The sequence below is a fragment of the Buceros rhinoceros genome, unplaced genomic scaffold, assembly GCF_000710305.1.
Source record: "Buceros rhinoceros silvestris isolate BGI_N320 unplaced genomic scaffold, ASM71030v1 scaffold17733, whole genome shotgun sequence".
NCBI classification, from domain to species: domain Eukaryota; kingdom Metazoa; phylum Chordata; class Aves; order Bucerotiformes; family Bucerotidae; genus Buceros; species Buceros rhinoceros.
Genome location: NW_010401995.1, coordinates 8,991 through 29,495, shown reverse-complemented (window position 1 = coordinate 29,495; position 20,505 = coordinate 8,991). Strand labels below are relative to the sequence as shown.

General features: G+C 43.5%; 1 protein-coding gene across 2 annotated transcripts in view; it reads right to left on the bottom strand.

Annotated features, from left to right (window-relative positions):
* Positions 1-6,441: 6,441 nt before the first annotated feature.
* Positions 6,442-20,505, bottom strand: part of ZBTB1 (zinc finger and BTB domain containing 1) — an 18,468-nt gene continuing 4,404 nt past the window's right edge. Inside the window, exons 3-4 of one of the 2 annotated variants that reach the window (XM_010132498.1) lie at positions 17,105-19,016; positions 6,442-6,575 (exon numbers count right to left, since the gene is read on the bottom strand). In XM_010132498.1, the coding sequence (XP_010130800.1) occupies positions 6,539-6,575; positions 17,105-18,996 (1,929 nt within the window). In that variant the 5' untranslated portion in view covers positions 18,997-19,016 and the 3' untranslated portion in view covers positions 6,442-6,538. Of the gene's footprint in view, positions 6,576-16,514; positions 19,017-20,505 lie in introns of those variants that run through there. The other variant, XM_010132497.1, reaches the window with a different exon arrangement.

Below are 20,505 nucleotides of genomic sequence, written 5' to 3'. Positions count from 1 at the left end.
CAGTGAGGGGCTTGCGGAGCCCTGGTGCTGCCTCTCTCTGCGCGGTGACCATTCTTGAAACGCCTCCAAATTTTTGTCTGTTGTGCTAATGTAGAATGTCGTCACGGCTGCATTTAGCAAAAGCTGTGAGGCTGTGGACTCGGAGCTAGGAAAGCGCTTTGATGGAAATAGATTCGTTAAACATGAAAGTCTGCTGTGGTTCCTCCAAATTATTCCTCCCTACTTTGAGACAAACACTTCAAAATATTCCAGTTCTAGTAAGGAGAGCAATACCATCCTGAGATCTTTTTTTTCCTCGGAGCTTACCGAGAGGCTCCTTTGGGGTAGCTCCTCGAAGAGTGTGGCTGAAACTGCCACCCTTCGACTGCAGGTGTTGGGTGACAGAAGGATTACATACGCTGTGTGCTGAAATCTTTCACTGATTTTGCCCCCAGCCTTCACCGTGATGCTGTCGCAGCCCTTACAGAGAAGTTACAGCTGTTCCCAGAATGATTTGTGTTCATGCAGTGATTACCGATACTCGAACTCCTGTTCAAAAGCATCCTCGTTTCCACTAGTGTATTTTTCCAAGCCTGTTTAGAGAACGTGAGGCTTGCACCTCTTTTGTGTAGAATGTGTGTGTGTAGTTTTGAGATGGAAGAACTTCCATTTCTGATGGTAAATATTGTACTTGCTTAAATAACTATTATTCTTCCGCAGGTCCTGGTCTTTTTTCACACTGGTTCTGACCTGGGAGAAATCTGAAAGAAGTCAAAGGAAACTGGAAACTGTCAGCTCTCCCTGCCTGCAACAGGAGCTGCTCTGTACGTACCGTATGCATATTTCTGCCATGGGAAGGGTGTCGGTTTCTCTGGTAGTTAGACCAGTGACTGATTCATCCCTGAACTATCTCTTCCTGTAATTCACTGCTACTTCATTCAGTTGATTGTATTATACGGAGCAGGGAGAAATGCCAGAGGGAGCTGGTTAATAAATTCCCGTTTCGGCTGAAAAATTGGTGTTATTTATTATTTGTATTATTCGTGAGGATTGTCCTACAGGAGCACTAGTAATGCACAAGAACCCTGCTTTGATAGCTGCAGTATAAAACTCAGACCCTGTTATTTCAGAATAAAAACAGGATTCCTGCCTCAAAAATGTATGTACAGAAACGAGATGGAGAGCGCAAATGGACTAAGAAATTACACAGCACTGACTAGCACAATAAGCAATCTTTGCAGCAAAATTAAGTTGATATCTCATGTAATCAAACAGGTTTTATCAGATTTATAAGTGACATTTCATTAGTTTGGCCCAAAGCTTTTAGCTATGCGTTTTATCAGCCCATGCACGAAACAGCTCCAGACAAAACTTGTTTGGGGTTTCCTTGGCCCATTAAGCAGCATGGCCCTGATGGGGCCGTGCTGATAACCTGCTAAGGAGGTGTTTGCAGTGACTGGATTAGTGCTTCCCCTGATAGAACACCCTCGGTCTTACTTATTTCATCACTTGAATTGTTGTTTTGCAGTAGTAAATTTGGGAAAAAGACCTTGGAGGAACATCCAAGCACACCGTGGTAACGCCAGTGGTGTAAATGACACACTCGCGGCCATTTTGAGGAAAAATCAAAAGTTCTGTAGACCTAGGCTACCAAATATTTCATGTGGCCTGTTGCAGAAGTATTTCTTTCCCAGCTGAGCGTGTAGGCACTGTTTTCCTCTTGTACAACTATATGCATAGGCCTGAGCTGCTTTTTAAGCTTTTGTTCCTAATCAGAGGATCACGTGATGTTCTTGCCATCATCTCTCATGTCTTACCGATGGCCTCAGAGGAAGTCCAGTCTAACTAGAAGGAGCAGCCTCGAAAACCTCATTAGACTTATTCTCTCTTCTCAGCAGAGCTATTACAAGCCTGCTTTTTGTCAGCAGTTCTCCAAGACTTGGAGCACAATTTGTGAACCAACTCACCTACGCAGTCATCCTCTCATATGAGAAGAGCCACATCATTTTCTTTTATGTTGCTTCATATGCAGTCACGTTACAGGTGAGCCAAACAGACTGGTTCAGAAATTAAAGAGTGAGCTTTATGGTGAGGACTTCAGCACAAGTTTGATTTTCCCTTTAAAAAACATTCACTGTTATTCCCCCATCCTGAATCTGTAAGCCTTATTTTCACTTCCAGAACAGCAAGTCGGCACCTCTGGAAGCAGCATGGCTCCTTCTGATCCATTTATTTGTGGTTCGGATCGATAATGCACCCACGTCTCCTGCTTGGCAGCATTATGTAATTTGCTCTAGGCTATTCTCCATTACACCACCCAGCCAGAAACGAAGATGATAGTTAGATTTCTTCAGTGAAGCAAGAGCTCAGTATCTGGAGCAGAACTGAGAACTCAACCCTTATCTTTATCTCACTAAAAGGAAGATTTTCTTCCCACATAATTTCACAAGCCAATGTAGTATAAAAACAGGAGTGAACACAAGTAACAGTTCAGTCAGACATTTCAGATGCTGGGGTCACTGAAATGATAAAGCTGAAATGCAACAGTCTGTTCAGGCTGGACAGACAGAAGATCTCACTCCTCAAATTCTGGTATCCATTTCCCTCGTATCCGTTTCCCTTGTAAAATGGCACATATCAGGTAGTGATTTACGGTGGGGATAAATGAGCTATTTTGTAACACAGCAATCGGTTCAGAAAAGTCTGAGCAACTGCTGTTCGAAGAACAAAACATACTTTGTCGTAATACCTTTTCATCACTGAAATTCTTAATCTCATTTATAGTTGTGAATATGTCTAGCAATTTGTATTCAGACAGGAACTACCAGTGTATGAAACTGAGAAGGTGCTGTTGTGTTAAAAATCAGAGTGTATGCGGGGGGAACTATTTAACTTTTTTGCATTATTTTGTTTTTATATACATCCGCTTTTTGTGCACAGATGCTCCCTTGTTAGTCTGAAAGGCAGCCCCAATGCCTGATCTTTCTTAAGTAAGTGATCCTTTGCTTCTGTGAATAACAAAGTTCTGCAAATCAATATATAACATGTTTTCGGCAGATTACGTACACATGTGATAGGTAATGTGGAAATATTCAGAACAGCAGAATACAGGGCACAGTAATTTGGTGTTGCCCAACCAGAAGTTAAAAAATCGTGAGTCAGATCTCCTAAAATTATAAACCTAGTTTAAAATTATGAGCTTAAAAACCAGACGTGGCTTTATTCACCTTCTGGCTTTTTAATCTTCAGCATATGTTCAGATTACACTTTTAGGATTTTCCATGTAATTTGCAGAGCTAGTTTTTTTTAATAAATAAAGTGGCTGATTAAACCATCTATTTACACAACTAAAATCAGGCTGCCTCTGATTGATTAGACTCAATAAAATCACGGCAGTTGTCAACACTGATTACACTAATGCTTGATGTTTTAAGGAATAATTATTTTATAATTAAGTGGGTTTAAAACACACTTGTTTACACAGACTTCTGACAGGTCGCCAAAGCACGATTAAAAGCTGAGGTTAGTATCACTAGTCCTAACTAGATAAACCGGTGCGCTGTGTGTTTTTGGCAGTCAGTTCTTCAGGGTCCCGTAACTGCAGCCTCCTTGCAGCCAGCGCCAGCTCTACTGACAGTAATAAATAAGGGACTTCAGAGTAGAGAGTTTGCAAGTAATCACAGAATCAGATCAGAAAAAGGGCCCCATTTTGTGTCTAACCAAAACCTCCTTTCTTGTAATTCAAGGCAATTGTTTCTATTCCTATCAATTTTGTATATGAAAAAAGGTTATTCCATTTTTCTTTGCAACCAGCTTTTATATATATGAAAATCATTGTGTCTCCCCTCGACCATCTCTTCTGTAAGATGACCTAAACCCATTCATTCTGTGCTCAAAGGCTTCTAGACTTTCTCATGGCCTTCTCCTGGATTCTCTGCGTGCAACTGGTACCCTATTTTTCAAGTGCTGTGATCAAAACTGGAGACTTTACTAGCTCACACCTTAGCAGTTCTGAAGGAGCAGGTTAGTCTCCAGTTTGGATATTGCAGTTTCCACCTTTATTTGCAAGCGCATGATGTTGCAGACTCCTTTTCAGACTTTGATCCAAAATAACACATGGATTCTTTTCAGTGGAAGTTCAGCAGCTGTTCCTTTCCTTGCACAGCTAATGAGTCCAGCTTACACTTGTTCCTATTAAATAACATGTTTTTGGATCACATCTGCACCTTGCCAGGGTTATTTTGAATTCTAGTCTTATCTTCTAGTATAGCTGAAGTGAACCCTGCTTGGTCTGGTTTGAAGATATTAAAAGGATACTCTGTGTGGTCCTGGGGGTGAATAAATGACCACAGAGAATTTTGTCTAGAATGCTGTGAATGGGGTTGAACACACTAATTACTGGCAGTAACCGTAAAGCTGGAAGATGCTGGTAAGTCTTAAACAAGGGAAGTGGTGTACTGTGAACACAGGCAAAGACCAATACTTCATCCTCAGAGATCAATGTAGTTTGATTAATCTCTCAGATCCACTTATATGCTTAGTGTGAAGAAATTTTATAATAATTGATCTGTAGCAGTGCTACATTCCTCTTATTTTCTCATTCTCATGATTACTTGATTTTTATTCATCTCCATTTTCCCTCTTGTCATTCTTGGCAGGTGAATGGAAAAAACACAGGAGCAGATGAAGCAGGTGGTAACTGGTACTTGACTCTGTTGCCAGGACTGTTACTAGATGGAATTAAATGAGAATAATAAGCAGATTTGTAAGAATATTTTATTAAAGATACTGCATCAAAGCACAGAATAAGGTTTAAAGATGATGAAAACTAACCTGGAATGTCTTCACTGATACTCTACATAGACTACAAAAAATTGCTACGTTACAGAACAGTCACAGCCTGTTCTAGATGTCCTACGCTTACTGCTGAAGGCCTATCTTCAGGAGATGCTATAAACATATTACCCTTCTCTCTTCTGCTTCGTGGTGGTCCTATCATGAAGGTCCTTCCTGTTCTCTATGGAAAGGACATCCCAATTGCTATTAGATGTCCCAGGTACATTGTGCCTTTTCCCTGCAGAGTCCCCAGTGGTATCTGGCTTCGTCCAGATATTCACCGTCTTCCCCTTTGCTCCAGCACAGCCATCTGGACAGAAATGTCAGCATTCCATTACTGCGCTGGAAGCTTTTAAAATGCCTATATTAATGTTTAAGGTGTTATGTGTTAATAGAGCTGACACCTTCAACATCTATATGCTGAAATGTTTGGGGCTATGTAATTAGATTAAGCAACTACATTCAAAGATACCTTTTCTCGCATTTGTATAGCAACTTTATAAACTCAAAAAGAATAAAGCAAGCACAGACACATGCCCTACACAAGCTGCAATACAGACAATATTTTACACACTTCATAACAGTAATGAAAATTATGCCAATTATAAATAAAATTATAGACAGAGTCTTCTTGAGATAACAGTTACACTGAACAATGAAACATCCTTTTAGAGTAATGAGTAGAATTAGTAAGATGTGTAACTACAGCAGAATATAGATCAGCAAGTTCAGTCTGCTGACATGTCTCAATCTGATCTGCTGTTGTCTGGGGGAACCAAAAGAAATTAATATTCTTTTAATTCATGCCAGCCCTCATTTGAAACATTTATTGCCTTGTGGTTTTGGTTAGGGGTTCTCTTCCCCATTAATTTAGCTGGAAAATTAAGGTTCCTAAAAATGCTCAGATCTGAACATGAATGCCTGATTCTCCTCTTCAAGCCAGTTTTTGCAAGGTTTACATCCAGAACAAGGTGCACCCTGTGCCCCATGCAGATTATTTTACATTTACTCATCTCCTTGTTGGTAAAAATTTTTCACCATTTGTGTAATAAGACCAGAGCACCGTTTCTTTACTCTCCACATACAAGCACTGTGCTCCATGGAGGGTCCTCTTCAGCTTGCAAAGATGATCATGGCAGCAGGGGGACTCAGGTCAGCTGGATCTTTCTCACCATCCTGTCCTTCCTCAAGGACCCTCTGTCCTCAGCTTTTAGGAATTTTTTTCACCTTGTACTCCAGATTTTTTTTCTCTTTTTAAACAGTTGGTAGTTTAGCATTGTAACTCTCTGAAAACACATAAGTTTTAGTTCACGAGTATACACTTCTAACGTTTGAACTAAGAAATCTAAACAGTTTTTGACAGGAACGCTACGAAGCCTCATTTCAGACAGGGAGCACTCCAGCACGTCAACGGCAAATCCTGCAAACTTATTCCAGTGCAGCCCTTAACACCTGGCATCTGCCTCCATGAAAGAAAACTTCAATTTTGTTTTCAACAGGTGTAAACAATAATCACAAGAAAGTAAGTTTTATAATACAGAGAAGAGTCCAAAACAACTTTACTGCATGTTCTAATTGGACTGCTTTGGTGCCTTTTGCGACTGCTGTAGTATGTCAAAAAGCAAAGGTGGTGCCAGGTCAGAGCTGGCACACGCAGTTCTGAGTTTTTATGAAATCTTTTGCCGACCAGTTCTTCCTCATGTCTTCGTCAAACCTGGTTCTCTCAGTTGTTCAGAAGCTTAGAAGTCCCTATTTCACTACTGCCATGCAGAAAAGAAATGCAAGAAAAGTATTAAAAGTCAGAAGCCCACACTCCAGTACTGTATTTGCTAGCATGATGTGGTCCCTCCCACCTCGCTACGGTGTGGTTTTGCTCTAAATACCCATCCTTCAGTTACATTCAGAACACCCACCACAGTCAGGAACTACCTTTAAAAGCCATACGGTTCATTTCCTTAACCCCTGCCCCACCAAAACACAACCTGAAACCAAAACACAACTTAACCTGAAACAGTATTTTGATCTTGTTTCAGAAACTTCTGTTTCTTTCTCCTTTGCCTTCCATTTTCAAAACAGCTAAAGGTTTGCTGAAGAAAAAACTTCACTTTGCAAGCCTCCCAGATGTTATTTTTGATACCATATGTGTTACTTTCCAGCAGTGGTTTTATGGTTTGGCTTAGTGAATGCTCAAAAAACTGCACAAGTATTATTTCCCCTCAGCCTGGACGTCTCATAGCTTGGAACACCCCCACTCTGGAATACTTCTTACTGCTTTATATTTGCCTTTTTTCTTCTCCCCTTGCCTAATTCAGAGGAAACTGTTTTATATTTACTTAGCCCCCCTTCCTAAATTCTTATTTTAGGTTAAACGCAGATAAATGATATAAACATTTACAATTCCTGTAAATCTCTCTCAATGAAACTAATGGAGCCAAACAAATATGAGCACCTTTGTATCTCATACAAACAGTCAAGACATTGGAAACACGTGGATGTAACTTTTAAAGACAATCCTCAGGGATTTTTTCTTGATACACCGACTTCTTTCTCTGGGTATGTAAATCACATTGCACAAAAAACACGACCATCCCGCTTCTGGCTAATTTACACTTGATGTTTGTGTGTGCACCGTGGCAGTGCTGGACCGAGTGGTTGTGTCTACACTGCAGAGCAGAAGAGGCCGCCTGTGAAGCCCCGTTTATCAGCTGTCTGCATCACTTACCTGCTAGAGCATCCTCAAGGCCAGCTCGGGGCTGAATTTCCTGGCACACCTTTGAGAGGAAAGCCTTGAGAGTGGCGCTCCACACTTCAGTGCGCACTGTAGGGTGCCCCGTGTGACATGAGGCCAGGCCCTCACAGCATATGCCGGGCCCAGAATTGTCTGTATGTTGTATCTGCTCTCTGTGCCATGTCACAGACTTGATGGTGGGCAAAAATAGCCATCTGGGACAACCGGCTTTTGCTTCCTGCCAGGAGGGCAATGTGAGCGTGGGGAAGCAGCTCTGGGCAAACTGCTAGCTTCAAACTACTGCTGGTTCTGGCAGCAAGTCCACGTGTCTACCTAATACATTCTTCGGATCCTGGGGGGGAATTCATTGGGCTGATGCTGTTATATCAAAGTTGCTCTTACTTGACTAGCTCAAAAGTCAGGAAATGCCTCTTTTTTTGTTTGTTAACTATCAATGAAGAAAAAACAGTATTCTAACTACAGTATGCACATGAATGTTCTTTTTCCCCAGGCAACATCAGTGTTTTATGATTGCTGTTTATTAAGATGCTGGCCTGCATGTTACAGTCAAAGATCTCTGTTGCTTGCAGATCTTACACAGCTCACGCGGCATGACTGAGGTCCTTTGCACCACCACCCTCCACTACACTGACTATGCTGCGTGGGACCACCTCTGAGTGTGGGAAGGTGGGCTGCCTGTGAATATTAAATGACATTTTTCCAATGAGACTGCAAAAATACCATTAATGCCTGCCAACTGTGGTGCTGTGGTGTACACACAGAACTGTGAACGCCAGAGAACTGCTGGCGTGGGCAAGAAGATCTTTTAGCCCACAGCGAGCTAGATTAGAGGTAAAATGTTGAGCCCGCCTCCCAGAGCTACTCTAAAAACAGAAGTTGTTTTAGGAATGCAGAGCTGCAAGAGCATCTGCTTTGCTCTTCACGCAGTGAGCTCTGCTCAACAGCAGATCTTTTCTAATGGACCTGCTTGTTTCCAGGGAAGCCACCAGATGGAGCTGATACCTCCCCATCGCCCCAGCCACGCACATCTGCCAAGTTAAAGCACTCCAGAGAGGGTACAGAGGATGCAGTTTCTTCCACTTAATAAAAGTCAGAGGAAGTCTCTGATTAGCTGGATGTTTACAAATAAAAGGAGGATCTGGAGATGGATCAAAGATAACTCTTCAGATTTGGCATGATATCAGGTTCGCATACTAATAGCATCTGCATGGGTTTCACTGTTATATCGAGTGGTTCAACTTGGCCTATCAATGCTTTTTTAATGCTTAGCGCATTTATTAGAAGTCCGAAGATTCGGCCAGCTAAGGACCTGAAAAAACAAAAAAACCCAACACCCCCACAGCTAACAAGATCTTCCAGGCTCCATTTAAAAGAGAAGCACCTGCTGGGCTCTTCCTTGCCCTGCTTTCTGCAATGGAAAGGGAATCAAGAAGCAAAGGTACCCACTGTTCCAAAGTCCAAAGCATGTAGTACTGCAGTCTTTGTAAACAGGGGCAGTAGCGCTCAAAGCCTCTTCCCTAATGACCCAAGCAGCCTGGATGGTCCAATCACACCAGATATGCTTTTCATCGAGAAGTCTGTAGTTCATCCTGGATCTCAGTGACTTTGGCACAGCCCCAGTGACTGAGGAGAAAAGCAGATCTGAGATAAAAGATGGTGGTGTGCGAAATACACTGAGTTAATGTAGATGTGTTCTAAGGGACATCTTTGTTTTGACTCTGTGTAACAAACCAACACAGCTTGTGAGGTCTGGAAGGCCACAGACTATTCCTGCTTTCATAGTAGTGCTCTGTTTGAAGCTCCTATTTCTGTTTGGGGTCTAAGCCACACTGAATTTGCTCAAATAAACATTCTCCAAGGGAAACTGCCTTTGAACTATTTAACTCTTTGCACAGCAAACTACGTGTGAAAGAACTGTAACAATTCCTGTAACATTTCTTGTCTCGTAATTAACTTATTTTTCACTTTCTAAGACCCCTGGCAGAACCGATCACGTTAGCAACAGCCACTAAAATCTAAGCAAAACACAACCCCATCTGCAAGCAGACTAGGAGGGGCTAATGCTCATACTTTCAGGCGTGCAGACTGTGCCGGTGTCATGTTTTACAGCACAGGTAAGTGTACACAGACTATACTTAATCTACCTGATAGCAGTGCAGCTCAGAGATCCGAGCTTTGGCACATACTAAGATAATTGATTCATCAGTTCTAAGGGATCCTGCCCTGTATTTCCTCCTTCTACAATACTACTGTATCTATCCTTTTCCGAAGGAGGGGCGTTCTCAATTTCATCTCTTAAAATGTTTCCACTTTGTATAAATAATTAAATAACCAATGGCTAGAAACCAGGGCCATAGCTGGAACTCTCTACCAGTAGGTACCAGTAGGGTTCCCTGCAGGCAGGGAGGAAACAGAGGCAGCATGTTTAGCATCCTGAATAAATGCTCTAACGATGACTTGTATAAAAGGAAGGAGCGCGACCGATACCAGAAGCCTGGTGTATCAACTGCCAAAACCAAAAGTAATGTATGGTATTCAGCAAACTCTATTTTTAGCCAGTGTATCTGCATTTCCACAAACTATCACGGTCTTGGGGCTTTTGCCATGGAGAGAGGACATTCTGTTATTTCTCCCATTCATTTTCTGGGGAGTCAGAAGCAGAAGTCCCTCTGGTGACCATCCCCAATGTAGTGGGATGGCCACCTAAAAAAGGAGAGAATAGGTATTACTCAGTTGTGTAGGTGCAGTTGAACACGAGAGAACCATTAATAAAAGGGCAAATTCCTAGCAGTAGTCTCTGCTTTAAAGCAGGAAAAAAGCACATCTTCCCAGTTCAAAACAGAGGGCAAACAGAAGAGCCAAAAGGATGAATTTTTCAAGTAGCAACCTTGTCATCAGGGGAGATGGGGAAGAAGAGATGGGGAAAGACTGATTTTTGCATCTTCCACACTGGCAACGCTGCTGCTGCCAAGACCTCAGCAGTTGCTGACACTGGTGGCACTAAAGTACCCCCCAAAACTCTCACTGATGCAAATCACAGCTGAGCGTGAGTGAAAACAATAGCAGCATCAGGACTTTGTCAGAGAGGGAAGTTCTTGAACAACTCTGAAAGGGCTCTTTTTTTTCTCCCATAGGAAATGCTAGATGCAACACTGCTTTTGCGGTGAAGCTGCAGGAAGATTTACTGCAGTTCTGGTGTGCCAGAAGGCACAGGAAAAGATTAAACCTTTCATTTTCTTGCAAGAGAACCAAAGATACTGACCGTTTCTGAAATTCTAGATTCTTGGGGTGAGGCTATGCAAAACACACACAAAAGCTGGCCTTGGACTGCTCATTTCTCATCTCATAGTTTGGTTATGTTCCCCTGAATACATTAATGTGAAACTTTAAAAACATATTTTCAACTACTTTTATATAGGGAACACGCACAAATTACTGAAAACGGTTTCTCTAAAAGCATGATACACAATATTGTTTTCCTATGACTTAGAAAAATACCCAACCCTGCAAGATATTTGAGGGCAAAGAAGACCCAAAGAAAGATCTAACAGCATTTCTCTCATAGAGTTGGCACTGGCCATTCAAGTACATGAAAGGGAACATGGGCTGGTTGTGTCAGGGTTGAATATTTATAGGGATGATGAACTGACTCCTGAGTCATGAGCTCTGCTGCCCTGTAACAAATTATGATTTGTCTTTCTGCATGAAAAAAATAAAATCATAATTCATTCCAGAATTGTTGAAGTGACTCTAAAAGTGGCAGAAGACAATTTATATATATGTGTCCTGGTTTTTGGCATCTTCTGCCTTCAAAATCTCAGCCTACTACACATCTCAAGAATACACTGTACAGCGGTATTTTAGTTTTTCGGAGGTTTGAAGAAAACAGAGAAAACTGGTTTATAGCTGACGACAGAACCGTCAGCTTTTCCAAACGTGTTCCTTCAGCAGACTTTATAAAGTCAAATTAGTCATGCTTCATCTCGTAGGTCTTTAAGTCTGTGATGAGAATCAAACCAACTGAGAATTAGCGAAGGCAGAATAATTGGTTTTTAACCCTTTCAGATTAGGAAGCACTTTAAAGTCAGAAGCAAGCACAGGGGATAGTAACATGCTGCCAACATCTCCTTAACTTACACAAGGAATTATCCCAAGCTGTCAATATTAGTCCAAAAATGAGATGACTGTCTCCCCTCATCGCAACACCCAGAAAAGCACACGTTGCAAGGGGCACAGGGCAGCAGGAGAGCAGGGGCCCAGCTGCCGAGCCCGTGGGCAGCACAGCTGCATCTGGGCCCACAGCTGGAGGGCACAAACACCAGAACAAGGCGGGAACCATTCCTGGTGTTTGGCCAGACAAGGGACAAGGGTCCCGGCTCATTCGGGACAGGCCAACCACAGGAACCCAGTGGTGTGGAGCTGTACAGCATCTGTTTCAAGAGAGCCTAAGAAAGCTCCGGAGCATATCTGAGGGGTGAGCTGAGCGCAGGAAGGTTTCCAGTTCTCACAGAGGCCAGAGAGCATGGAAGTGTCTCATTTGTGTGGAAGAGGCTGGGCTGCCTTTTTTCCTTATCAGGAAATAAGAGATGAACGTAGGAATTCAGCTTCCACGAGGATGCTTGGGGGAGACAGAGACCGAGTTAAGTTCGGGACATGCTTTGAGTTCTGGCACAGCTCGTTTAAGCAAACAGCCCCCTCCCAGCCACTCGTGCCACCCCGCTATTGCTAGCACAAGGTCTGACACAGGGAGGCACAGCAGGGAACTGGTCCAGCCAAAAAACAGCCCCACAGGGAATAACAAAAAGCCCGTTGATTGATTCAGTTCATCATGAAGCTACGTAAAGACGTGCGTTTTGACAACGGGGAGGGTGGCACACACGAGTTATGGGAGCTGAAACTAGGTGAGGAGGAGGAAGGGGCTGCAGGGCTCGAGGTGGCACTGCCTTCAGGAGCAAACTGATGTCCTCACCAATAGCCGAGACACTCCTGATGGGTTACCTCTAGTGTGTTCAAATACAGTAGTGCAGTCACAGTATCCACTTTTATAAGAATGTAGTTGTAACATATTCTCCAGGGCAGTACATTTTCTGTCTTCAGCTTTGAATAAAAAATAAGCTGAATTGTATTTTCTCCATTAACTGAAAATATTAAATAGACAAGTCCCCTAATAAAAGCGCACACTCTGAGAATTCTAATTTATTCAAATCAAGATTTCTCCACAGTCCTGTTGGCTACAAATATCATTACCCACAAAATGTAAATACTCCTTGAATTAACAACTTGCCAATGAGCATTTACAAATATATATGTTTTGCCATTTGAAACATCTTCTCTGAAACTGAAAAAGAAGCTCAACAGGTTTTGTGATATTTTAAAGCTCATTCCAGGCCTTTGTGAAGTCCCTGTTTTTAACTTCCAGTAAATCCTGAAACCTAAGAGCTACACTGACCACTTACAAATTATTTCCAGGGTCACAGCCCACAGTACAGCCAAAATGAGCAGAAGAGAGAGAGGTCCTCCAAATACAAGAATAGCAAATCACTTGAAAATCTAACTCAAAGCATCCAGCAAGTCTTTTTCTTTCTGGCTATGTCTTGTGCAATGGGATATGGTTACACCTCCACTCTCAAAGATCCTTAAGCGCTTTTACTCTCTAGCAGTCCACGTAGCACAGTAAGGAGAGGCAGAGGAACTGCGTTACGATGACTGAAAAGTCTAGATTTCTTAGAGGAAACAGAACTCTAAATGAAGTAATTTTGCTTCCCCTTCGCTATCTTTCAAGTAGCAGTGAGACTTCTAAGATAGCATAAGTGCAGTTGGGTTTTTTTCATCTGTGCTTTTGTTCTGTCTCCGCAGTAAATAATTTTTATCGTGGCAGGAGTGCTGAAACACCATCATTTCAGTCTCCTGCAGACGTTGTCCTATTCTATAGGGGAGAACACCCCTATCCTCAGGAGTGACTAGCCCCAGGCTGCCTCAGCACCCACCCCTTCTCCCCTTTCACAGCAGCCAAATTCCTCCTGTTGCTCCAGGCCTTTTCTTTAATATTCTCATGCCGTTCCCCTGCATGCTTTTACACCTCACCATAAACACTCTCCCCACCTTCTTGCAAGCCAGGCTGTCTTATTTATGCCTTCGTACCTTTGATTTGTTCTCCTATACTCCCTTTGGTCACTTTTTGGGCTACTTCAGTCATTCTGGTTCGCTGCGCTCACATACAAGGAGATCCACTCTTACACCCCCCGGCAGTGCTCTTCCTGAGCCTTAGCCTGGACATACACGTGAACTCCAAGGCACTGGGTTTTGTTTCATAAAGAACAGGAAAAAAACAGTAACTCAAGTTCAGCTGGAAAGGTTTAACAAACTTTCCTTTGAAAGGCTGCAACACCACAGCTTATAATCGAAAAACAACGGTATTCCCGGGTGTTTGTGAAGTGAGGTAGTACACACAAGCACCATCATTCCCAGTTCCTCCGTTTAACGTCTCTAGTTGGTGGGTCTACTTCCACTAGGAAGTAACTTTTTTTGTGAAATGCTTTTGCGCCAGGTTCATACGAATACACTGCGAACAAGGGCTCCTGACGCTGAACAGGAGTCTCCCTAAATCACCCTTAGCCCTTTGCTGTATTCAGGAACAACCTCTTAGCTTGCAGAGGTCACCTCCTCCTTTTCAACAAGGTTTAAATCTAGGCTTTGCTGCGCCACCGCAGTCCTTCCAGCACAGGGGCTGGCTGTACTGGGTACACAGTCCATGCTCGGAGTTTATGCCGTAGTGAGCTAATCACCCGGGCTGACAGCTCTCCCAGCCAAGCCGAGTCATTCTCGCCCTGGGCTCACAGGCGTCCGCAGGACATTTTATCCATTCCTCCAGCCGCCCCCTCCATGACACCTTCGGGATTCGCTTCCCACTGCACAGCTCAAAGATTGGACGCCCCAGCCTTTGTTCCCACTCAGGATCTCCTCTCCCAGTCAGCCTTCCTGCTCCCCCTGCGCCACCAGACTCTTCTGCCAACTGCCCCAGCACCCTCCAGTTCTCCCTCACTTCCCTTGGCTGCTTTTCCCCGTCCAGCCATAGCTGATACTGTAAGGGATAGCCTCCATGTCAGAGAATTGCTGTGTGCCACGTACTAAACCCCCCAGCTCTTCCACTACAGCACCTGACTAACCCTTTCATCTTTTGAGGTCTGATTCCAGGGCTAAAAAGTGTTAAAATACCCTTCGCACTTCATCTTTGAACTCTTACACACTACGCTTCAGTCTGGGTTGGGATGGGGAACATGGAATAAATCCTCTGAAGGGGGAGGCTCTGAATTAACTGAGATGCTGGCACGCATTCACGTTCATAGTCTTCTTGGCGCCAGTGTTGTTCAGGACTAGGCTGGCTTCGCATCGTACAAGAAAACAGAGGACTGAGCAGTTGTGGCGAAATGGTAAAGGCGCGAACTGCACCCGCAACAGTCAGCGCCCAGGGAGCCAGCAGCTACCTCAAGGCTGAGGTCTGGTGGCAGGGTCCTTCTCCATCACTGAACGCAGCTACCAGCCAAGAGAAATCCTAATGCATATTTAAAACTGAATAAATGCAAGGCAACCCTCACCAGTTCACATGGTTACAGTGGAGATTCTGAACTGCATTAGTTTCTCTAAACAATCTAGCATTAAAGCTCGAAACCCCTTGTAATCCCCAAGAAACAACAAGGGATCAAAACTCAACTCTGACGGTGACAAGCACGTGAAAGCCCTGGACTAGACCCTTAGCTCCTGGCTCCTATTCTCAATCCCACCACTGGCACGCGAGGTGATGAAGTATTTCACTTGGAAGCGACCTACAACCACCTAGTCCAACTGCCTTAATTGCTGATCTAAATTGCTTTCCTCCCTCCACAGCTCCGTGGGTGGCAGCATCACTACACTCTATGATAAAGGGAGATCTGCTCGGAGAAAGTACTGCGAGGTTTTATTTTTTCAGAGGTTCTTCCGCCATTACACATCAGGAACCTTCCCCCCCTCCTCTTAAAAATAACGCACTGAACAAACGTGTAGACAGCTGGTGCCTGAGAGTCAAAGCCAGTCATTCTCTAAAAGGCTCAATGGCCTCACTGACCTGATGTCAGCTGGTACTTAGTGGGAATTTTAAATTCAATTAAATTAAGAGACAAGCTACGCAGATTAGGGCTATACTAGAATCAGAAAGGAATCTTAAAAGGCGTAAAATGTCTTTACATTTATTAAGCAAACTGTGCAGTCTTTTCTTGATATATTCTTGTTGAAAAACAGAACATTCAGAAAAGTATCATGAAAACAAGAAACAAAAAAGCTAAGGTTCACATGAGGCACACGCTCCCCCTTCCCCTCCCCACCCAAGCCACCGGACTATCTTCACACCCATCCCACTCGAAACTTTCCGACACAAGCAGCAAGGCACCATTTACAGCTAGGCTGAAAAAGGAGGTCTTCAGCGCACAGGGCCACTCTGCACTCCTAGCAACCGCCACTCTTCCCCTGGAGACTGGGACAAGCAGGTCACAGATACCCACGGAGGAACCGACAGTAAAAGAAAGGCCAACATCAGTTGAACATCAGTTCTGCTAGGGCTTCAAGTCTGGGAAAGGACCGCTCTGCTGCGAACTCCTCGGTTATCCCGACAGTCATTAACTCCCTTCCCTTCGCGCATACCGGTCCAGGTCTGCAAGGTTTAACTGAGCCTACGTGCTCTCACCCCTGGGATGCACGTTCCAACAAAGCCAACAGGCAGAGGACCGGGACAGCCACCTCTGCCCTTACAGCAGAGTCAAAGAGCAAAGGATTATTTCTTGGCTTTTTCTTTTTTCCTTTTGAAAATTAATTTGGGGATTATGAACAATTATGCTCTTGCACGTTAATCACTGTGATCTAAAATTTTCACATGAAGAAACAACACGTGGAAATATTAAAGCACTCATCTTACGGACATGGATCCGAGAACTGTTTAATAGCAGTCAGTGAAGGGGTAACATTGTGCTTTTAATCTACAGTTTAAAAATAACGATTTGTATATCTACTTAACTAAAACAATAAAATTAAGAACAGAAACTGGTATTAGGAAACAGTGAAAATGTAATAATTAAACATATGATGCTTTTCAAAGCTATATACTTAATGAGCCTAAATAGACACCTATGGTTAGGAGGGTCTTAAAAAAAATAATAATAAAAAAACTATTTTCAATTTTTTTTTTCCAATTTTTGTCTGCTATACTGTATGCCTCGCTTTGGTGTTCTCTCTGCTGCCAACTTAATGCTTTAACAGTATGTTTATGCTTATGTTCTTTTCAAATGCTTGGCATTATAGTGAGATCTCATATCTTTCCTCAAATTAAATTTTGCTCCACATACTCCACATGTATACAGATGAACATCCATGTGCTGCTCCAGTTGCTCATTATTGGGGAATATCTGAAAGCAGACCTGGCATATAGTCTCTCCAGCTGATAAGTGAGATATCATATGCCGTACATGGTCATGTTTTCGGAAGTTTCCTTGATCACAAATGGAACAGACATACCTGGCCATGCCTTTGTGCATATCATTGTGGAGCCGCAACTGGCGCTCTCTTAAGAACTGCTTCCCACATGTCTGACAAACAAACTGTTTCTCCTTGGTATGAACAGTATAGTGTTCCCGCAAGTGGCAACGCTGATAAAATCCTTTCCCACAAAGATTGCAGAAATGCTTACGTCTGTGATCCCTCTCGTTCTCTTCCATCATGGAGTTCTTGAACAGGTCTTGCTCCAGGCAGTTGGACATATGTTCAACCACTAGGTTTTCTGTTTCAAAACGCTGACCGCAATTAGGGCATCGGAAAGGACAGGCAGAATGCTTGTATAACTGTTTTTTTTGAAGGCTGTTCATTGGGAAGTGACTGTCCCTGAAGTCCTCTAGCATCTCTGCAAACATCATGTCCCTTATTTCCGACTGCTCCTCGGGGTTTTCTTCTAAGTCCATTTTCTCCTCAGAATTTCGGATACCATTCATGGTCAGATCCTGGGGTTCCCCACAGGTCTGCGCATGATCCTGAAGCTGCTTGCCTTTGACCAGTATTTGACCACACTTGCCACAAGCACATATATTTTCTATGTGTTTGGATAAATAATGAGACGACAAATCTTCCTCGGTGATTGTTAGCCCACAGAGTTCACAGGGAGCGTTCTCCACGTCTTCCTGCACTGAAGGAGTCTTCCTGTTAAGGTGCCGCGGACTTTTCAAACACTTTCTTTCATCCTCATCCATGGATAAACGGGGTTTTAAAGTCTTACGAGCATTTCTCTTCTCTCTGATCTCTTCCTCGACGTAGAATCTGTAAAGTGGCTCTTCCTGTTCATCATCTAGGTCATCATTTTCGGAAGATTCATTGCAGTCTTTGTCTGTCACCTTAATAATATTAAAATCCTTCAGCTCATCTGCAGGATTGTCCTCTGGTTCCACCTTGATGATAATCCTCTTCCTCTCAGAGGCTCTACTTCCTTCTTCACCTGATGTCTCAGAGGCAACTGTGCTGCTTTTCCTGCTCGTGATGTTTGATACGGGAGAGGAAGAATCGTCCGCAGCTTGGCTCGAGTCCCCCTTGTATTTTTCTGTTTGTGTGGAGATTATTTTAGAAGTGGAGTCCTTTTCATTAAAGTCTATTTTTTCAGCCCCATAGTATCTGGCACTTTGGTAGGAATGCCTGTTAGTGCATGTTAACACGTGCTCATCCAGCAGCTTTTCACAGCTAAAACTAAACCCGCAGCTGTCGCAGGTGAAGCTTCTTCCAAAACGGCGCGAGTGGGACACGCGCTCTTTCGTGTGAGAGAATTTGGACGTGGTGCTTTTTTTGCAGACATCAAACAGTTGTTCGGGGAAGCTGCTTAGCTGCAAAGCTTCTTCATCAGGCTCTTTGTTATGGGATGTATTTACTGTTGAACTTGGCGGCTCCATGCCCCACCTGTTTGCTTCGCTGCCATTTCTAGCAAGTGTCTCTTCATACATTCTCACGCCAAATATCATTTTACTATTCTGGGTGCTAGAAGCAGAAGATGAACATTTTAAACTAGATGAGTCTGTATCCTGTATATCTTCTAGACATTCAGGTACGTTATATAGCTGTAAATAGTTCATGGCCACTTTAAATTGCTCAAAATTGGCAGGGGCTGTCATAATTTTTCCCAAATACATGAACTGTAAAATAAGATCAAAGCATTCGGCGCTAATCTTCATGTTGCTTAGATTCAGCTGGGCTGTAGTGTGTTGATGGTTCATGAAAAACATCCTAAAATAGGAGCTGCACGCAGCAAGGACTGCTTTATGGGCTTGAAAATAAATATCGTCGATAGCGATACAGCAGTCGCACAGAAAGCCCCACTCTCTTTGGTTGTTTAGCTGCTGAAGGACATAGTTGCTGTGGCTGGTTCTTGCCATCTTGTACTTCAATTATAGCCCTGCATAAAGAAGATGACATCTGTTAAATCATGAGCACAAAAAGGAAAACCTACGTAAATGCAGGGAGGAACTGCCATCTTTGACCTCTCTCGATCTTCCTATTCTCACACTGTTTGTGGTACAGCTTCCTGTCTGGAGATCTTTGCTGGTAACTACTTACGAGTACTGATGCCAGTGAAAGCATCCATGACTCCATGTTCTCACCTCCAGACTTACAAGACCAGTAAACTAATAAACATAACCACCACATATGTCAATCAGAGCAATGCTACTAGAATATATATTAGCAAATATATCTCCGAGTCCTACAGCCAAGATTTTCAGATATGAATTCTGAATGCAGAACTCCACAAACTTCACAGGGTAGACTTCTGCAAGATGGCCCCAGGACAACACTTATACAAGGTAAGCTGACTGTAAGAAAACCACTCTGCAGTCTCAACTTGCCTTTTTCGCCTGTCAGTCCAACAGACATATGATGCAACACGTACTGGCAACCAGGCCAGGCTCAGACTGGTCTTTCCCTCCCCATTAAAGGGAATTAAGGAGATACATCAGTGAGTCCTACAGCCAAGATTTTCAGATATGAATTCTGAATGCAGAACTCCACAAACTTCACAGGGTAGACTTCTGCAAGATGGCCCCAGGACAACACTTATACAAGGTAAGCTGACTGTAAGAAAACCACTCTGCAGTCTCAACTTGCCTTTTTCGCCTGTCAGTCCAACAGACATATGATGCAACACGTACTGGCAACCAGGCCAGGCTCAGACTGGTCTTTCCCTCCCCATTAAAGGGAATTAAGAAGATACATCAGTGAAGCATCCACACAAGCTACATCCACGCACTTCTTGTTCTGCAGGGCAGCTCGGGGACAGCCTCAACCTTATCGGCAAGGCCTCTTGCACACCAGGAACTGCAAACTCAAAAGCACGCTCAGATGCACAGGACAGCCCAGCTGCAGTGGCACGTCCCACGTACAAGCCCGCTGCAGATGGTGACCAGGCTGGCTGCATGAGAGCCGCGCGGACGGCGCAGGCAGGAAGTGGTGCACGCCGGGCCTCCAACTGCTCGCAAAACCACGCGTTCAGAGCACCGTAACATAACCAAAACATGCAGAAGGGAGAGCGGACAAAGAAAAACTCAGCAAAGGAGCACTGCGAGAGGCAGCGAGCTGGGGCGGAGCCACAGCGAAATGAAGCCTCCACCAAGACTAAAGGGAAAGTCTGTGAGTGCCCAGGGGTGCTGTAAGTGAAAGGGCTAATTTGTTTTCAAGAGAAAAGAGGAAGAAAACATCCTAGTTTATGTTCACAAAGATATCCAGTAGAAATGTACTGTACAGAGGAGGTGTGCATTTGATTTACATAAGATAAACCTAACCAAGTATGGCCTGATCCAACAGCGAGTAACTACTCTCTGGAAAACCTCTACTGATATATACAACCTGTACTGCCTGCACAGGGAAAGGGGTGAGACACCAACAGCAGG